General features: G+C 38.4%; 1 protein-coding gene across 7 annotated transcripts in view; it reads right to left on the bottom strand.

Moving 5' to 3' along the window:
• The window catches only part of ABCB4 (ATP binding cassette subfamily B member 4), a 67,313-nt gene that overhangs the window by 31,912 nt on the left and 18,718 nt on the right, over positions 1–16,683 (bottom strand). For 6 of the 7 annotated variants that reach the window (XM_059712193.1, XM_059712192.1, XM_059712190.1 and 3 more), the window contains 6 exons: positions 15,351–15,522; positions 12,960–13,073; positions 11,809–11,919; positions 9,984–10,109; positions 4,481–4,684; positions 3,859–4,029 (listed from right to left, as the gene is read on the bottom strand). In XM_059712193.1, coding sequence (XP_059568176.1) covers positions 3,859–4,029; positions 4,481–4,684; positions 9,984–10,109; positions 11,809–11,919; positions 12,960–13,073; positions 15,351–15,522 — 898 coding nt within the window. Of the gene's footprint in view, positions 1–3,858; positions 4,030–4,480; positions 4,685–9,983; positions 10,110–11,808; positions 11,920–12,959; positions 13,074–15,350; positions 15,523–16,683 lie in introns of those variants that run through there. The other variant, XM_059712197.1, reaches the window with a different exon arrangement.

Consider the following 16,683-nt stretch of genomic DNA (forward strand, 5'->3'; position numbering starts at 1 on the left):
CATACCTGCCTGAGGAGCCCTAGTTCTGAGCTATATGGCATGCTGGAGACTTCTGTTAGGGGAGTGGTTGCCACATATGCCTTCTCCAGAGGCTTCTGCAGGGTTTCTTCTGAAGTTGCCTGATTTTACCTGTAATTCTCATGGACTGCATGTTGGCGGTTTAGGCAAAAATATACCTTGGGGTCTGGACGGTTCAAAACATGGCTCAAAGTCCATCTGAATCACAACCTCTGGAGTATGGCTAGTAACTTTTTAAAAAATATATATTTTATTTACTATTTTTTACAGAGAGGAAGGGAGAGGGATAGAGAGTTAGAAACGTCGATGAGGGAGAAACATCGATCACCTGCCTCCTGCACAACCCCCACTGGGGATGTGCCTGCAACCCAGGTACATGCCCTTGACCGGAATCGAACCTGGGACCCTTCAGTCCGCAGGCCGATGCTCTATCCACTGAGCCAAACCAGTTAGGGCTGGCTAGTAACTTTGATTTTTAACAAGGGCCCAGGTGATTTTAAATGCATGTTAAAATCTGCAAATCATCCCTTTAAGTAGTTCAGTGAATGGGCATGCTGGCTTGGTGCGTTTATTCATGGGAATTTAAAACCTGAAAAATGCTCATCAAATTATTCATGCTATGTTATTTATAATCGTTACGCTTCTTGATACTCTAGAGATTGTCAAGAATTAGGTTAATGGTGTCTTTTTCCCCCTATGTGATTTATTTTATTTTTAATAAGGTTTATTTTGCTTAGTCCCTTCACCTTTTTCACCTAGCACCCCAAACTCCCTCTCCCCTGACAGCTGTCAGTCTGTTCTCTGTATCTGAGTCTGTTTCTATTTTGTTTGTTAGTTTAACACTCGCCAGGTATTTAATACTCGTCTATCCATGCTGTTGCAAAGGGTAAGATTTCCTTCATTTTTATGGCTGAGTAGTATTCCATCGTGTAAATGTACCACAGCTTTTTTATCCACTCATCGACTGATAGGCACTTGGGCTGCTTCTAATCTTGGCTATTGTAAATAACACTGCAATGAACATAGGGGTGCATATATTCTTTCTGATTAGTGTTTCAGGCTATTTCAGATATATTCCCAGAAGTGGAATCGCTGGGTCAAATGGCAGTTCCATATTTAACTTTCTGAGGAAACTCCATACTGTTTCCCACAGTGGCTGCACCAGTTTGCATCCCCACTAGCAGTGTACTAGGGTTCCCTTTTCTCCGCATCCTCACCAGCACTTGTTTGTTGATTTATTGATGGTAGCCATCCTGACAGGTGTGACTACTTCTACTCTGAGGCAATAAAACCTCATTAGGATAGTTATTAGAGTATAACCTAATTCAGCTAAGTAAGTAAATAAAAAACAAGAGGCTAGATTTATAATAGTCAAAAAAGTGGGACTAAGCCACATATTCATCAGTTGACCAAAGAGTAAATGAAATGTGTATGTCCATACAAGAGAATATTATTGCATCGTAAGAAGGAATGATACTCTGATGCATGTTTCAACAGGGATGGCCTTGAAAACATGATGCTAAGTGAAAAGAGCGAGTCAAAAAGACCACACATTGTATGATTCCATTTACATGGAATGTCCAGAATAGGCAAATCCATACAGACAAAAAGTAGATTAGAGGTTGCTATGGCTAGGGTGAGTGTAGAATGGTGAGTGACAGCTGGTGGGTTCAAGGTTTCCTTTTGGGATAATGAAAATATTCTAAAATTATATAGTGGTGATGGTTGCAAAATCTTATGAAAATACTAAAAACCAATAAGTTGTTCATTTTAAGAGGGTAAACTTTATGGTATATAAATTATATCTCAATGTTTTTGAAAAGAGCAGCCATGAGCCCTAGTTGGTATGGCTTAGTTGGTTGGGTGTCGTCCTGTGCACTGAAAGGTTGCTGGTTTGAGTCCCCATCAGGCCACATGCCTGGGTTGCAGGCTAGATCCCCAGTAAGGTTTGTACAGGAGCCAGCCAATGGATGTTCCGCTCTCACATCAATGTTTTTTCTCTATCTCCCTCTCCCTTCCTCTCTCTCTAAAAATTAATGAAAATATTTTTTAAAAAGGGCAGTCATGAAAATTATGAACGTTTTTCATGAGAAGGGAATATCTTTAGCAGATAAAAGCTACAGCAATTAAAACAGTAAAATGCAGGAGAAGTTATCACATGAATAGGCAATTTGATCAATAGAACAAAATAGAGTCCAGAAATAGATATAAAACATTTAAGAATTAGTATAGGATAAATATGGCATTCTCTATCAATAGAGAAAAGGTAGCTTATATAATAAACTAGAGCCCTGGTGCATGAAATTCGTGCACTCAGAGGGGGCGTCCCTCAGCCTGGCCTGTGCCCTCTTGCAGTCTGGAGCCCTCGGAGGATGTCCAACTGACGCTTAGACCTGCTCCCTATGGGGAGTGGGCCTACACCGGCAGTCGGACATCCTTTGCGCTGCCACAGAGGCAGGAGAGGCTCCCGCCACTGCCGCTGTGCTCACCAGCCGTGAGCCTGGCTTCTGGCTGAGCGGTGCTCCCCCTGTGGGAGTGCACTGACCACCAGGAAGCAGCTCCTGCGTTGAGTGTCTGCCCCTTGGAGGTTAGTGTGCATCATAGCGACCAGTTGTTCTGCTGTTCGGTTAATTTGCATATTAGCCTTTTATTATATAGGATGGTATTGAGCCAATAGTATAGCCACCTGGAAAAAAATTAATGTGATCTTTCTACATCAGTCCTTACTCTAAAATTTTAAACTAGATGAATTAACTAAATGTAAAAGAGTTAAACCATAAAAAGAGATGCCGGGGTTCTTGTCCCAGCATCAAGAAGGGCTCAGGAATCTGGAAAAGGGGCTGTGCATAGGAGAATGCATGTGGGTACGAAACTTTGTGGTTATTGACTTACCTTACAATTTCAAAATATCAAATCCACTTTTATATTCTTTAAGATCTTATATTGAAAAACCTATTATTTATTTTGACAAATAGCTGTTATCTATTGAGTCAAAAGCTAATATGGTCATTACTTTTTTTTTTTTACTGTAAACATGTATTGTCTCAATGAATTGGATCATGATAATATTTATTTAGGCTCTCCTATGTGCAAGGCACTGGATTACATGTTATATAGATACAGATATGAAACATTTATTAATGTTGCTCTTAAGGGGTTTATTCTTCCTGGGAGAGAGAAGGCAAATAAATAAATAGCTAACCACAGTAAGTTGGTGCCACACGAATCTGGTTTTTACACTCCGTTGTTATTACAGTTGACATCAGCACTGATGCCCAAAGGGTCCTAAGACAAGGCTCTTCTTGTGAAGCTTCAGCTTAAATGTGATAGAAAGATTTAGAATATCTGACCCAGGAACATGAGCTCAGCATCCTTAAAATGTGCTGCTTATTTATTTGTTTAGACAAATACAAATTGAACTTTATTTCCAGAAAATCATCCACTCGCCTTCGTGAGTAGATAAAAATGATGTTACTGCCTACAATATAAGGCAATTATTTTGACTGTTTTTCAGCTGGACCAGTGTCTAGGTAACCATATTTTTTGGTACATTTTTACACAACTACTTTGGATCAAAGCAATGACCTACCTGCAAGGGAAAAACAAAGATGAGTGGCTCAATGCCTAGGCCTGGATTTCAGCTCACTGTACCTTGGTCAGCAAGCCAGATAATGGGCCACCCACCTCTCTGCAATGTGACCTGACAGATGGGAAATCAATAAAGCTCCACGAGAGAGCTTTGTTGGCTCTCATGTGTTTCAATCTGGACTTGCAAAGCATTAGGAAGAATTTTCAAAAACTTTCTATCGGCTGGTCCTTCAGCGTTTAGTGTCTACCCACCTTATCCAGAGCCGCCTGTACCTCAGCTTCACTTTCAGTGTCCAAGGCTGACGTGGCCTCATCCAGCAGCAGGATCTTGGGGTTGCGAACCAGGGCCCGAGCGATGGCGATTCTCTGTTTCTGTCCGCCACTCAGCTGCGCCCCTCTCTCTCCAACCAGGGTGTCAAATTTCTACAGCAGAAAACATGAAGGAGCTGTTAAAGTTCTTTCTCTGTTTTTAGAGAATTTTTGTAAGAGTTTATTTGAGCCAAACTGACATGTGCTAGGGAGCAAGATCTCAAATGTTCCCTAAAATATTTTAAATAGAAAAGGCTACGGAGTTTAGAAATTCATCAAGACAACATGGAGCATCATTTTCACCATCACAGTGAGTCATAAATTATAATAAAATTAATGAATACTAAATCATAAAAACTACTAATACAGACTCTGTATAAAATTTTATGTGATTTGTATACCAGGCTCTACTCCTTAAACTTCCAACTGAATAATTCAAGGGACTTACCTAGCAAAGTTGGACAACCTTGTATCTCAAACATTATTAGCTTAACCTTAGAAGAAAAATCGGTTGCATGAGGTGAGATTCTAACTTTGAGGGCAACTGCGTTAACAAAGCTGTTACCTGTGGTAATTTCATGATAAACTCATAGGCATTGGCGTCTTTGACAGCTTTCTTTATGTCATCCATGGTGACATTTCCACGGCCATAGCGAATATTTTCAGCAATTGTGGTAGAAAATAGCACTGGCTCCTGACTCACCACGCCAATGATTTCCCTCAAATACCTGACGTTAAAGGTCCTAATATCCTGGCCATCTATGCTAATCTGAAAAAAAAAAAAAGAATATTTTCATTAAATATTTGAACCATTTGATATCCAAAGCATCAAGACTGTTTTTAAAAAATCTTTATTATTGAAAGTATTACATATGTCCTCTTTCCCCCCTCATTGACCCCTTCTAGACCACCCCTGCCCCCCACCCCAGGCCTTCACCACTCTACTGTTTGTGTCCATGGGTTATGCATACACATGTGCATACAAGTTCTTTGGTTGATCTCTTCCCGCCCACCCACCCACCCCTGCCTTCCCTCTGAGATTCCACAGTCTGTTCCATGCTTCTATGTCTTGGAATGTATTTTGTTCATCAGTTTATTTTGTTCATTAGCTTCCACATATGAGTGAGATATGTGATACTAGTCTTTCTCTGACTGGCTTATTTCAATTAGCATAATACTCTTTCATTGGTTATGAAAAAAGTCTTAGCTAATATTGAACTTACTTCAGTGGTTAGAATGAGAATGGAAATAAAGAACAATGTGCAAGAATAACAATAAAAAGTATATGTTTTCCTGATATTTTCCCCTTACATATACAGTTTTTTCATGGATGGGTAATTCTCCATAAACATTTGGGGTTATATAGTTTTGGCATAGTATTATTTTTGCTTACCATTAGTAAATGTGAATAAAAGTCCACTTTCCTACCCAGTCTGCATATTGTTTTGATGGCATTATGATGTTTTACTATATGTAATACACCATAATTTTCTTTAGCATTTCCCACCTGCTGGACATTTTACTTCCTTCAAGAAACACTGTAGGACAGTCATTGTAGAAGTAGAGAATTACCAGGCTGAGGAGTATGACTTACTTTTTCTTCTCTAATAACACCCTGTACAGTTAGTGATATATGTTGGTCATTTATTATTTGCTGAATAAAGGTTGAATAAACAATCCTCTAAGAAGATTTTAGAAGGATGGCTGGGCGGCTGTCCCCTGGACTCCCTCCCCAGCGCCACAGGCCCCAGTCTCTCCTCACAGGAGTCCAGGCCGCTCTGCCCTCCCTCCACTGGAGCCCAGGGTATTAACAGCTGAAGGTCAATCTTTCTCCAGTGCTTCGGCAGTTCCCTGGGACCTCATTTGAAGCCACAGGTGTAACGTGATAACAGATTCAGCCCCACAGCCTCCACATAAACCAGCGGAGTAACAGTTCACGCTGAGAGCAATGAGAAACTTTCTAATCTGATCAAAACATTCATTCTCGAGGCCTGCAAACAAGACCATTCATGTACTAAACTAAACAGTCTAATGAAGTTGAGTATAAAATGAGTATGTGGTAGTGGTGAGTAGCTTTTAAAGGCAGGAACAATGAACCTGATTTAAACTTGATGAATCTCTAACTTTCTAATTTCAAAAGAGGAAAGTTTAGTAAATGGAGGATAAAGATTATAGTGCCTAATGAATTCTAAAGCGAATATTGATTGAACTGTCTCTATTGTTATCTACATATTACTTGCTCTGAACAAATGGGACTACATCAAAATAAGAAGCTTCTGCACAGCAAAAGAAACCATCAACAAAACAATGAGAAAACCCACTGTGTGGGAAAACATATTTGCCAATGACATATCTGATAAGGGCCTAATCTCCAAAATTTATAGGGTACTCATACAACTTAACAAAAGGAAGATAAACAATCCAATCAAAAAATGGGCAAAGGACCTAAATAGACACCTTTCAAAAGAGGACATTCAGAAAGCCAAGAGACATATGAAAACATGCTCAAAGTCACTAATCATCCGAGAGATGCAAATCAAAACAGCAATGAGGTACCATCTCACACCTGTCAGACTGGCTATCATCAACAAATCAACAAACGACAAGTGCTGGAGAGGATGTGGAGAAAAAGGAACACTTGTGCACTGCTGGTGGGAATGCAGACTGGTGCAGCCACTATGGAAGACAGTATGGAGTTTCCTCAAAAAACTGAAAATGGAACTCCCATTTGACCCTGTGATCCCACTTCTAGGAATATATCCCAAGAAACCAGAAACACCAATCAGAAAGGATATATGCACCCCTATGTTCATAGCAGCACAATTCACCATAGCTAAGATCTGGAAACAGCCTAAGTGCCCATCAGTAGATGAATGGATTAGAAAACTGTGGTACATCTACACGATGGAATACTATGCTGCTCTAAAAAGGAAGGAACTCTTACCATTTGCAACGGCATGAATGGAACTGGAGAGCATTATGCTAAGTGAAATAAGCCAGTCAATGAAGGAAAAATACCACATGATCTCACTCATTCATGGATAATAGAGTCCATTATAAACTTTTGAACAATAATAGATACAGAGGCAGAGCTGCCTCAAACAGATTGTCAAACTGCAGCGGGAAGGCCGGGGAGGGTGGGGGTGCAGGAGGTAGGGGGGTAAGAGATCAACCAAAGGACTTGTATGCATGCACATAAGCTTAACCAATGGACATAAGACACCGGGGGATAGGGGAGGCTAGGGGACTGTCTAGGGCGGGGGGGGAAAAATGGACACATATGTAATACCCTTTGTAATACTTTAAGCAATAAAAAAATTGATAAAAAAATAGATATTACTTGCTAGATAATATTGCTACAGTTAAATATATTTTCAAATGCTGGAATAAATACTTGCTAAAACTTGCAATTTTTCAAATTGTTAATTGGTTGGTATAAAAAGGATAAGTGAATACAAATATCGTTCCCAGTATAGCACATTAATAAAGGAAATTAAAGAAGACAGATAAGTGGAAAGATATTCTTGTTCATGGCATGGAGGAATTAATATTGTTAACATATCCATATTATTGAAAATGATCTACAAATTCAATGAAATCCCTGTTAAAATTCCAATGGCATTTTTCACAAAAATAGAAAAAAAATACAAAATTTATATGGAATCATAAAAGACCCTGAATAGTCAAAGCAGTCTTGAGAAATAAAAGCAAAACTGAAGGCATTACATTTCCTGACTTCAAAGGGATAACATTGTAATGAACCTAGTTATTAATAACAGGAAAGGAGCAAAGGGAAGGCCAAATATTATAGGCATGCCATTTGGGCAGCTTCACCAGGAAGCTAAAGCTTTACACTCCCCAGGGAGCCACCTGTCTATTCCCTGCAGACTGCTAGGGGAAGCAGGGAGGCAGATGCATGCCCAGTAAAGTTAGGGGGGCTAGTAAAGGTGCTTGCTCTCAGTCACACCTGAGAACAGAGGTCACTGGCCAGAAAGGGCATGGCCACTGCAAGCGTGGGAAGACTGGGGATATTTAATTCCCTGAACAAAGGAATTCACCCTCTTGGTTCCTCTTGGTTGACTCCTGGCTTGCGGGACTTGCTCCTGCTTCCCTGAATTCATCCACATAGTGGACTAATGGACTGCAACTAGCCTGATGCTGAACATGGAATGTTGGTTGACTCCCAGCTGCAAAATGGAATGGAAACTCTGGACACTGGCTTTGCTTTTAGCTTTACTGAATCTCCAGCTCACTTCTTCCAGAACTAGGCTAAAGGGAATGGGACTTGGGAAACCCAGGGATGTAATGCCACACAAATAAAAATCATTCATCCTCCCATGCTAGTCTCAGAAAGTTCTTGTTCTTGAAATATTGTAAGGACTCCAGCCCCAGCACTCAGTGGGGACAGGGATACCTCAACATCCTCAATACACAAAGGTATATTACAAAGCTGCAGTAATCAAAACAGTATGGTACTGGTATAAAAACATACATAGGTACTGGAAAACAACAACCCGGAAAACATAGACCAATGAAACAGAATAGAGATCCCAGAAATAAACACACACATATATGATCAACTAGTATTTGATAAGGGTGCCAAGAACACACAATGGGGAAAGGAAAATCTCTTCAATAAATGGTTTTAGGGAAAATAAATCTGCATACTCATATGTAAAAGAATTAAGTTGGACCCTCATCTTACACCATACACAAAAAGTAACTTGAAATGAATTAAAGATTTACATGTAGGTCCTGAAACTATAAGACTCCTAGAATAAAACATAGGTAGAAAGCTCCTTAACAATGATCTTGGCAATAATTTTTTGGGATATGACACCAGTAGCACAAGGCAACAAAAGGAAAAATAAACAAGTAGGACTATATTAACCCATGAAACTTCTGCACAGCAAAGAAAAACATTAAAAAAAGACAACCTATGGAATAGAAGTAAATATTTGCAAATCACATGCTGATAAGGAGTTAAAATCCAAAATATATATGGAACTCATACAATTCAATAGCAAAATAAAAAACAATCTGATTTAAAAATAAACAGAGGAACTAAATAGCCTTTTCTTTTTTTTTTTTTTCCAAAGAAGCCATCCAAAAGATCAACAGGTACATGAAAAGGTGCTCAATATCACACTAATCATGAGGGAATGCAAATCAAAACCACAATGAGATAACACTTGACATTTGTTAGGATGGCTGCTATGAACAAGACAAGAGCAGAGAGGACAATGAGCAAGTGGGTCAAAATATAAACAATTAGTAAATCTAAAGAGTAAAGTGAGTTCCCTGCTTCCAACTTTTCTGTAAGTTTGAATTTAACATTTTTTTAAATCCTCACCCAGGAGAGAGAGAGAGAGAGAGAGAGAGAGAGAGAGAGAGAGAGAGAGAGAGAGAGAGAGAGAGAAACATCAGTGTGAGAGAGAAATGTTGACTGGTTGCCTGCTGTAAGCGCCCTGACCCGGAATTGAACTTAGGTATGTGCCCTGACCAGAATCGAACCCATCACCTTTTGGTGCATGGGATGACGCTCCAATCCACTGAGACACCCAGACACTCAGAATTTAACAAAATATTTAAGAGGTCAAAAATATATACCCTAGGCTATTACTGTCCCTCATATCCCCAGAAGTTTCTTATGAGACTATCCCATTTTTCCCTTCTGATATTCCAACATTTGAGAAAAGTGAACTATCTCTGATGAATTTAATTACTGTTCAAAGATTTGTTGTGGCCCTGATTACCAAATTGTCAGCAAATGAGATATGAAATAATTTTGACCAAACCCAATCACTCATCAAATATAATTCTCTCAGTGGTTTGGATGACTGTTTCTGATGATGTAGTAGGTTATGAGGCACTAAGTTGGAACTGAAAAGAGTGTTGTCTAGCTTCTTTGGCTTTTATCATTTTGAATACCTTTGTTAAACTAGCCCTACCCCTTGTACCAAAATTACATTAACATGCAAATTTTTTACTAAAAAAAAATAAACAATTTCAAAGGGCTAATTGGCACCCAGCTTCCCAATTTGGAGAACTTAGTTCTTCCCACTTACCATACCCTCATCAGGGTCATAGAGCCTCTGGATCAGCTGCACTGTGGTGCTTTTCCCACAGCCGCTGTTCCCAACCAGGGCCATGGTCTGCCCACTCTGAACCTGCAGGTTGAGGCCCTTCAAGATCTGGGAGGAAAAGAGCAAAAAAGAACACACTTCACAGCAAAGTCCTAAAAGGGGAGCAATTTGATTCAATGTTAAATTTGAAAAACTATGCAATAGGCCCTGCCCCCATGGGCCCAGCGTGACTGAGGAGTTGGGTTTCCACCCCCAGGCCACACACTCCTGTAGGTGGGGCTCCTGTGGGTGCTCTGAGCAGCACAGAACCTGCGGTCCGCGGCCCTGGGGCCTACGGGTGTGTGGCATCAGGAGGCAGTGCACCCGCCCCAATCTGCTCTCACAGAGTAGCAGGAATGGATAACAACAGAAAATGGTATTGGAACAGTGAGAATCTGCAATTTTGCACAGGAAGCTTTGGGAGGCGTTGTTTACTGTCGTCTGTCTTAAATTGGGACAAAATTGATCAAACAAGATGAATTTGGTGCTTAGGAACGTGTGAAAGCTGCTAGCAAACTCTATTCTCCTCTGTCAGAAGTAACTGCAATTAATGCAGCTCTTGCAGGGAAGCCAGGACTTGCCAGCACATCTTGTCATGAAGATGGTTGGCTGACCAAGATGACACTGAGTAACCCTGCAGAACCTGATAACCAATGAGTGAAGAAGCATGTGAGAAATACATAAAATCTATCGAGGAGTGAAAATGGAAACCCCCTCCACTAAATAAAGTTGTCCAGCATAGTTGGCTAAAATTAGTTGTGGATAAAAGATTTAGCAACTTTTAGCAGTACCAATGGAAAAAGTAACTACAACAATGCTACTGGAAGAAAATACCCCTTAACTTTCTAACAATTACAAATAAACACAATATGTACCTTCTCCCAACACCCTATGACAGTGATGGCGAACCTATGACACGCCTGTCAGAGGTGACACGCGAACTCATTCTTTTGGTTGATTTTTCTTTGTTAAATGGCATTTAAATATATAAAATAAATATCAAAAATGTAAGTCTTTGTTTTACTATGGTTGCAAATATCAAAAAAATTTCTATATGTGACACGGCACCAGAGTTAAGTTAGGGTTTTTCAAAATGCTGACACACTGAGCTCAAAAGGTTCGCCATCACTGCCCTATGATTTTTAGGCTAGGCTACAAGGTATAATATTCAGAATTCCTGAAATGATTTGTGGTAAAAATCTAGCCATAAAAATTATATAATTCAAAGATAACATTGTTATCTTCAGCCTTATATAATTCAGGGTGGGGCAAAAATAGGCTTACAGTTGTTCATATGGAAAATAATACAATAATTAATAAATAATAATAATACAAGAATACACTCTGTGTTTTGCATGCTCACAACTATAATCATACTTTTGCCCCACTTGTATTATAACTTGCTTACATCTGTCTCAGGATTGGGTCAAAATACTGAATGATCTTTCCACTGGAAATAACTGGTAGTTGAGAAAAGCTTTTGTTAGTTGTTACAGTGTCAGATGATGAACAACACTATCTTAATTTTGCAGTATACTGTGTTTGCTGGTGCTATTCTTAGACAGTGAAGCATCAGCCTTGCAGGAAAACAAGAAACAGTTTAATAATAAAACTTTCAACTTCTTCATTAAAAAAATGTCAAATCTAGGAATATAACCGCAAAAAAACACACACACATAAATATCAAAAGATTAGAGGCGTTAGATTCTTTAAGATGATTAAACATTCAACCTGTGTTAGGAATTCCTATAGATACTATTTACAGTACCTTGACATTAGCTCGAGCTGGATAAGAAAAATGAACATCATTGAACTCCAAATTCCCTTTGATGTTGTCTGGTTTGTGTCCTCTCTCTGAAAAACTGTCAATTTTAGGATTCTAAATAAAACAAAATTCAATGACTATTCTATCATACAATAAACAATTGCATTTTTAAGGAATATGATTCAGCAAATTCCAAAAATAACACCTGGAATGGCACACTCTCCCTCCCATACGATAGAACCCTAGGTAGAGATTGTGTGTGTGTTTAAGGAAATGTTCATTCTCAGAAAACAAGCATTTCCTTAAAAGAGCATAGTGACATACTCATTTTATTTTGTACAATATTTCACTTTAAGATTTTGGCATACCCTTATAAAATTTCTAAATGGTCAGATTTTCATGTTTATACAACAAAATATACTATTATAGGTTTAGCATCATTTAGTGAAAATTAGTTTATTCCTAAATAATAAATGTAATGGATTGGGTTAAGAAGACTGACTAAACAACTGGTTAAAGCAAGTTATTTAGGGCCAATGTAAACATTCAATAAATTTGGAAGCTGAACAATTTTCTCATGACTTCGATCAATGAAACAGGAGGAATTGCTTAGATTAAATGATCAAATTTCAGTTATCCTCTTTGCGGATTATCTGTGTATAAACAGTGACATTTTAATATTCAAAACTATTTTCTTTATTCCATTACAATCAGTAAAACTTATTCAATCAACATAGTTAATTCAAAATGATATCAAACATGCAGTGATCATTTTTTTTTTGAAGGGTGCAACCCAGTAAAACATACTGTCAATTTTGGCTCCACCAATAATTTTTCCACCCTGTATAGAAATCATATTATTCTTAGTCTGGCCACAAAGTGAAAGAGAAAAGGGAAAAAAACTAGGAAGACAAACATCTTTGCTCTGAACTCTAATAATTACACAAGTGCAGACGTACCTTTCCAAAATGAGATCAGGGTTATTATATTAAAGATAAACTTTTAGAAATATTAATAAAAGGCATTTGCTTCATTCATTACTAAAAAGAGGTTGTTAATTTCACATAATTAATGTTCACATGACATTTAACCTAAAGCCAGACTTAATTACCCAAGCCTCAAGGAACTTTTCAGCATCACAATAATTGACTCACCTTATCTATAATATCAAAGATCACATAGGCTGCTCCTCTTGCATTGGCAAAAGCATCAATACAAGGAGCGGCCTGTCCAACGCTGAAAGCTCCGATCAGAATTGAAAAAAAGACCTGAACAAAAGAACATGAGACAGAGTTATAAGCCCTATTCTGGGGCCCAGGATCTCAAACATGATTTGTGTGAAATGCACAATACAAAGGGTTGAGTTTAGGTTTATCCTTTAAAATTGTTTTAGCAAAAGAGCAAAACGTACAAGGCCACCAGGTACTATAACATTTCATTGCACAAATGGGTTTCTTCAACCTCAGAAATATTTGTCCGGCTTGGGAAACTATTGCTCTTCTCCTGAACTCATACAGAGTCAGAAAGATTTTCAAACCTACTGCCTTGATTCTGAAGCAAATACCACCAGAGGGAAGCATTTTCCATCGCTATTATTCTTCTCATTTTCTCTAACTATATATGTATATGATATTCAGAATGTTCAAGAGGAGACATGGGCCTTAATGGTGTGGCCCAGTGGTTGAGCGTCAGCCTATGAACCAGGAGGTCATGGTTTGATTCCCAGTCAGGGCACATGCCCGGATTGCAGGCTCGATCCCCAGGGCGGGGTGTGCAGGAGGCAGCCAATCAGTGATTCTCTCTCATCATGGATGTTTCTTTCTCTCTCTGCCTCTCCTCCCTCCCTGAAATCAATGAAAATATATATTTTTTAAAAGGATGAAACATGGTAGGTTTTGGCCCCATGGAATTTTCCTTAAAAAGTACCATTTTACATACATATTTTAATAAGATTTTAATATAAGAATTAGTTCACACATTATCAAACACAATCACATCTGTGTGCACTAATAATTCCTTTGTATAATCATTCTATATTATACCACACAAAACTTAACACATTTTCCTTTATATTTTTTTAACTAGGAAAATAAATTGATATAGAAAAGCCAAAAATATAGCTTCAGGAATCCAGATTATTAGCATAACTCAACTGAGGAAAACATAAATGAAGAGAAATTACTTCTTTCTCTCTGGGCATGGTGAAACTTATACACATAGTTTGGCTTTTCCCAGAAGACAGGAACAATGACACTTCACATAGCCAGAACTCAAACATCCCTCTTTATCTCTCCACTGTCTGCAATAAGGTAAGGGCCAGCAGGAAAGCAAAAAGTCTCTACCAAAATAGATGTTATTAAAGTTAATGCACTAGAGCCCTTTACCCAGAGGGTGTTGCTGGCTCCCTGCACTGTGGGCGGCTATCACCCTCCAGCCCCACGAGGGAGCTGTTGCTGTCCACGTACTGGCAAGGGGGAGACAAGGCCAGAGAGGACACACTCCGCACAAAAGGTGAAGAGCAAAGTCAGGATTCAGTCTCCTTTCTTCATAAAATTTAGCGAGCAAGGACCTGAAGAAAGGTGGAGAGCTTCTAAGCTAACAATCAGAGAGAAGACCAAAATGAGAGAAAAAAGAAAAGGCACAGCAATTATGAATGCTCATCCAGTCAAACAGCCCTCCACACCTCAGTGGAGTCTGAAGATACCACTCTAGAAAACAACTTGAAGTGATCAATTTTCATAATGGCCCGAAGTCATCAGCAGAGGGACAAACTGTGTTCAGTATCCTTTGTTTGAAAATATAGGGAAGTTCGGGTTTTAAAAGATCACTGTTTGAACGGTTACATGTTGTTCTGTCACTGACATGGGAAGATGTTCATAAAATTATTTCTAGCTTGTAAAAAAAAGATTACAGAATGATATAATACAATCCCAGTTTTAAAAGAAAAAAATATGTGTATATACAGAAAATATATACACTTGGAAGATATATGCCAAAAGTTCTCATCAAATGTATATTATTAGATTATGAGTAATTCTAAGTAATTCCTATTTTTAAAAATTCTAATCCTTTTAATAACTAGAATATATTATTTTTATAATCTTAAACTAAAGCTATCTTCATTTTGAAAAATAAAAGGAAACTAAAATAACTTTTCATCTCCTATTTCAGATAGCTGATGTTTTATGATATATAAGTTTAACATTCCATCACTATGTAATGTTTACTTTCTTATATAATGGAAATCAAGGGCAGAATGAGGATGGCTCCAATCCATATTTGTCTATTCACAAAATCATTCAATCTTTATTTCCTTTGCATATTGCATATTTTCTTACTACATGCTATTTTCTTGCCCCTACTCATGATTACGCCTTGTGTAGTCTATGCCAACTCTGCCCACAGGACAGAGCAAAGATTCACCAAAAGAAAAAAGCCTATAATCATGGCTCATCTTTCGAAAAGGAAGAATATGAAAGTAAAGACAAGGAAGATGGATAAATAATATTTTTAGATTCTTCATAAATATTAGGAAAAATACTTACTGTCATTGCATTTCCCAGAGTATATTCTTTTGATATGACCAGAGTGGATCCATACCAGAAGGCCAGTGCATATGATGCATATATTAACAGGAAGGCAATGCCCATGGAAATGTTTGCTGAAATAGCTTTTTTAATTCCAATCTTTTTGGCAACTTCTAGATGTTTCTGATACCTACCAGAAAATCAGGGGAAAACGTTATAATAAGAAAGTAAACAATCCATAATCTGAGCCATATTCACCTCCTGTATAGTTGGAGGTTTAAGAAACAAAGCCAGCAAAGTAAGAAATCCCTTGGGGGACCCAGCTTCCTGGAAACTGAACCAACTCAGGATCAGCCAGATAGGGCTTGAGAAGGCTAGAACCTATCTGAGCCTTCTCCTCACTGGCCCGGACCCCTCTCCCTTGGACCTCACCAGTCCAACCAATGTTCCTGTAGCCATTCCAGAACTGAGCTCTCATCCCTGGGATATGGAAGAGCTTCATCACCCCCTCCATGGCCAGCATCACAAGTCAAGGTTAAGGAGGAAGGAGAAAAACCAAGCCAACCAAGAATGACACCAAAATGTAAATACTATTCAGGACTCTTAAAATAGTTAGATTCTTAACACAGTTTAATTTCTCTTCTCTAGAGAAAAGAAAATCCTTCCCTTGTTGCCCCACTGGGTGAGGGACAGGAATTTTACATGTTCTTATATTTAGGCCTTTGCTTTCTTGTTATTGTTGTTTTGTTTTTGATCAATTGACCTTCAACTGTCAAGCCACAGTTGGGTACACAGGTTATAAAGGGTACACAGGGTACACAGTTATAAAGTGGTCACTACTTGTGGGATTTGGGTTCTTACTCAATATTTTTAGATTTCTGTCTCATCATCTGTAAAATGAAGCAAATAATGCCTACCTTCCAGGTAATTCTGAGGCTGACACAACTTATAGAGAGTAGTTAGTACAGGGCTGGCGCAAAGTTGGCAAAACCTGACACTTCCTATTCCCACCATTACTATTACTGCTGTTCTCAAATGTAATCTCTTTCTGAATATTGCCCATTCTACTATTATCATATTTCTGAATAGTAATTAAAATTCATACTACTGGCTTCTATGATTTGATACAAAGGCACAAGTATCTAGAATGGTTCTATTAAATTGCAATGTTGTTGTTTTTTACATCAATTTAAATTAAATCTATCTTTCCATGCTAGACACAGAGAGTATAAAAATGTTTATTTTGGCTCCCTAACTTCAGAAAAAAATTCAATGAATACATAATGAGACTTTGGGAAGAAAAATATAAAGCAGGGTTTTTCTGTTTCTAGCAAAAAACAAACATCATATA

The sequence above is a fragment of the Myotis daubentonii genome, chromosome 10 (assembly GCF_963259705.1).
Source record: "Myotis daubentonii chromosome 10, mMyoDau2.1, whole genome shotgun sequence".
NCBI classification, from domain to species: domain Eukaryota; kingdom Metazoa; phylum Chordata; class Mammalia; order Chiroptera; family Vespertilionidae; genus Myotis; species Myotis daubentonii.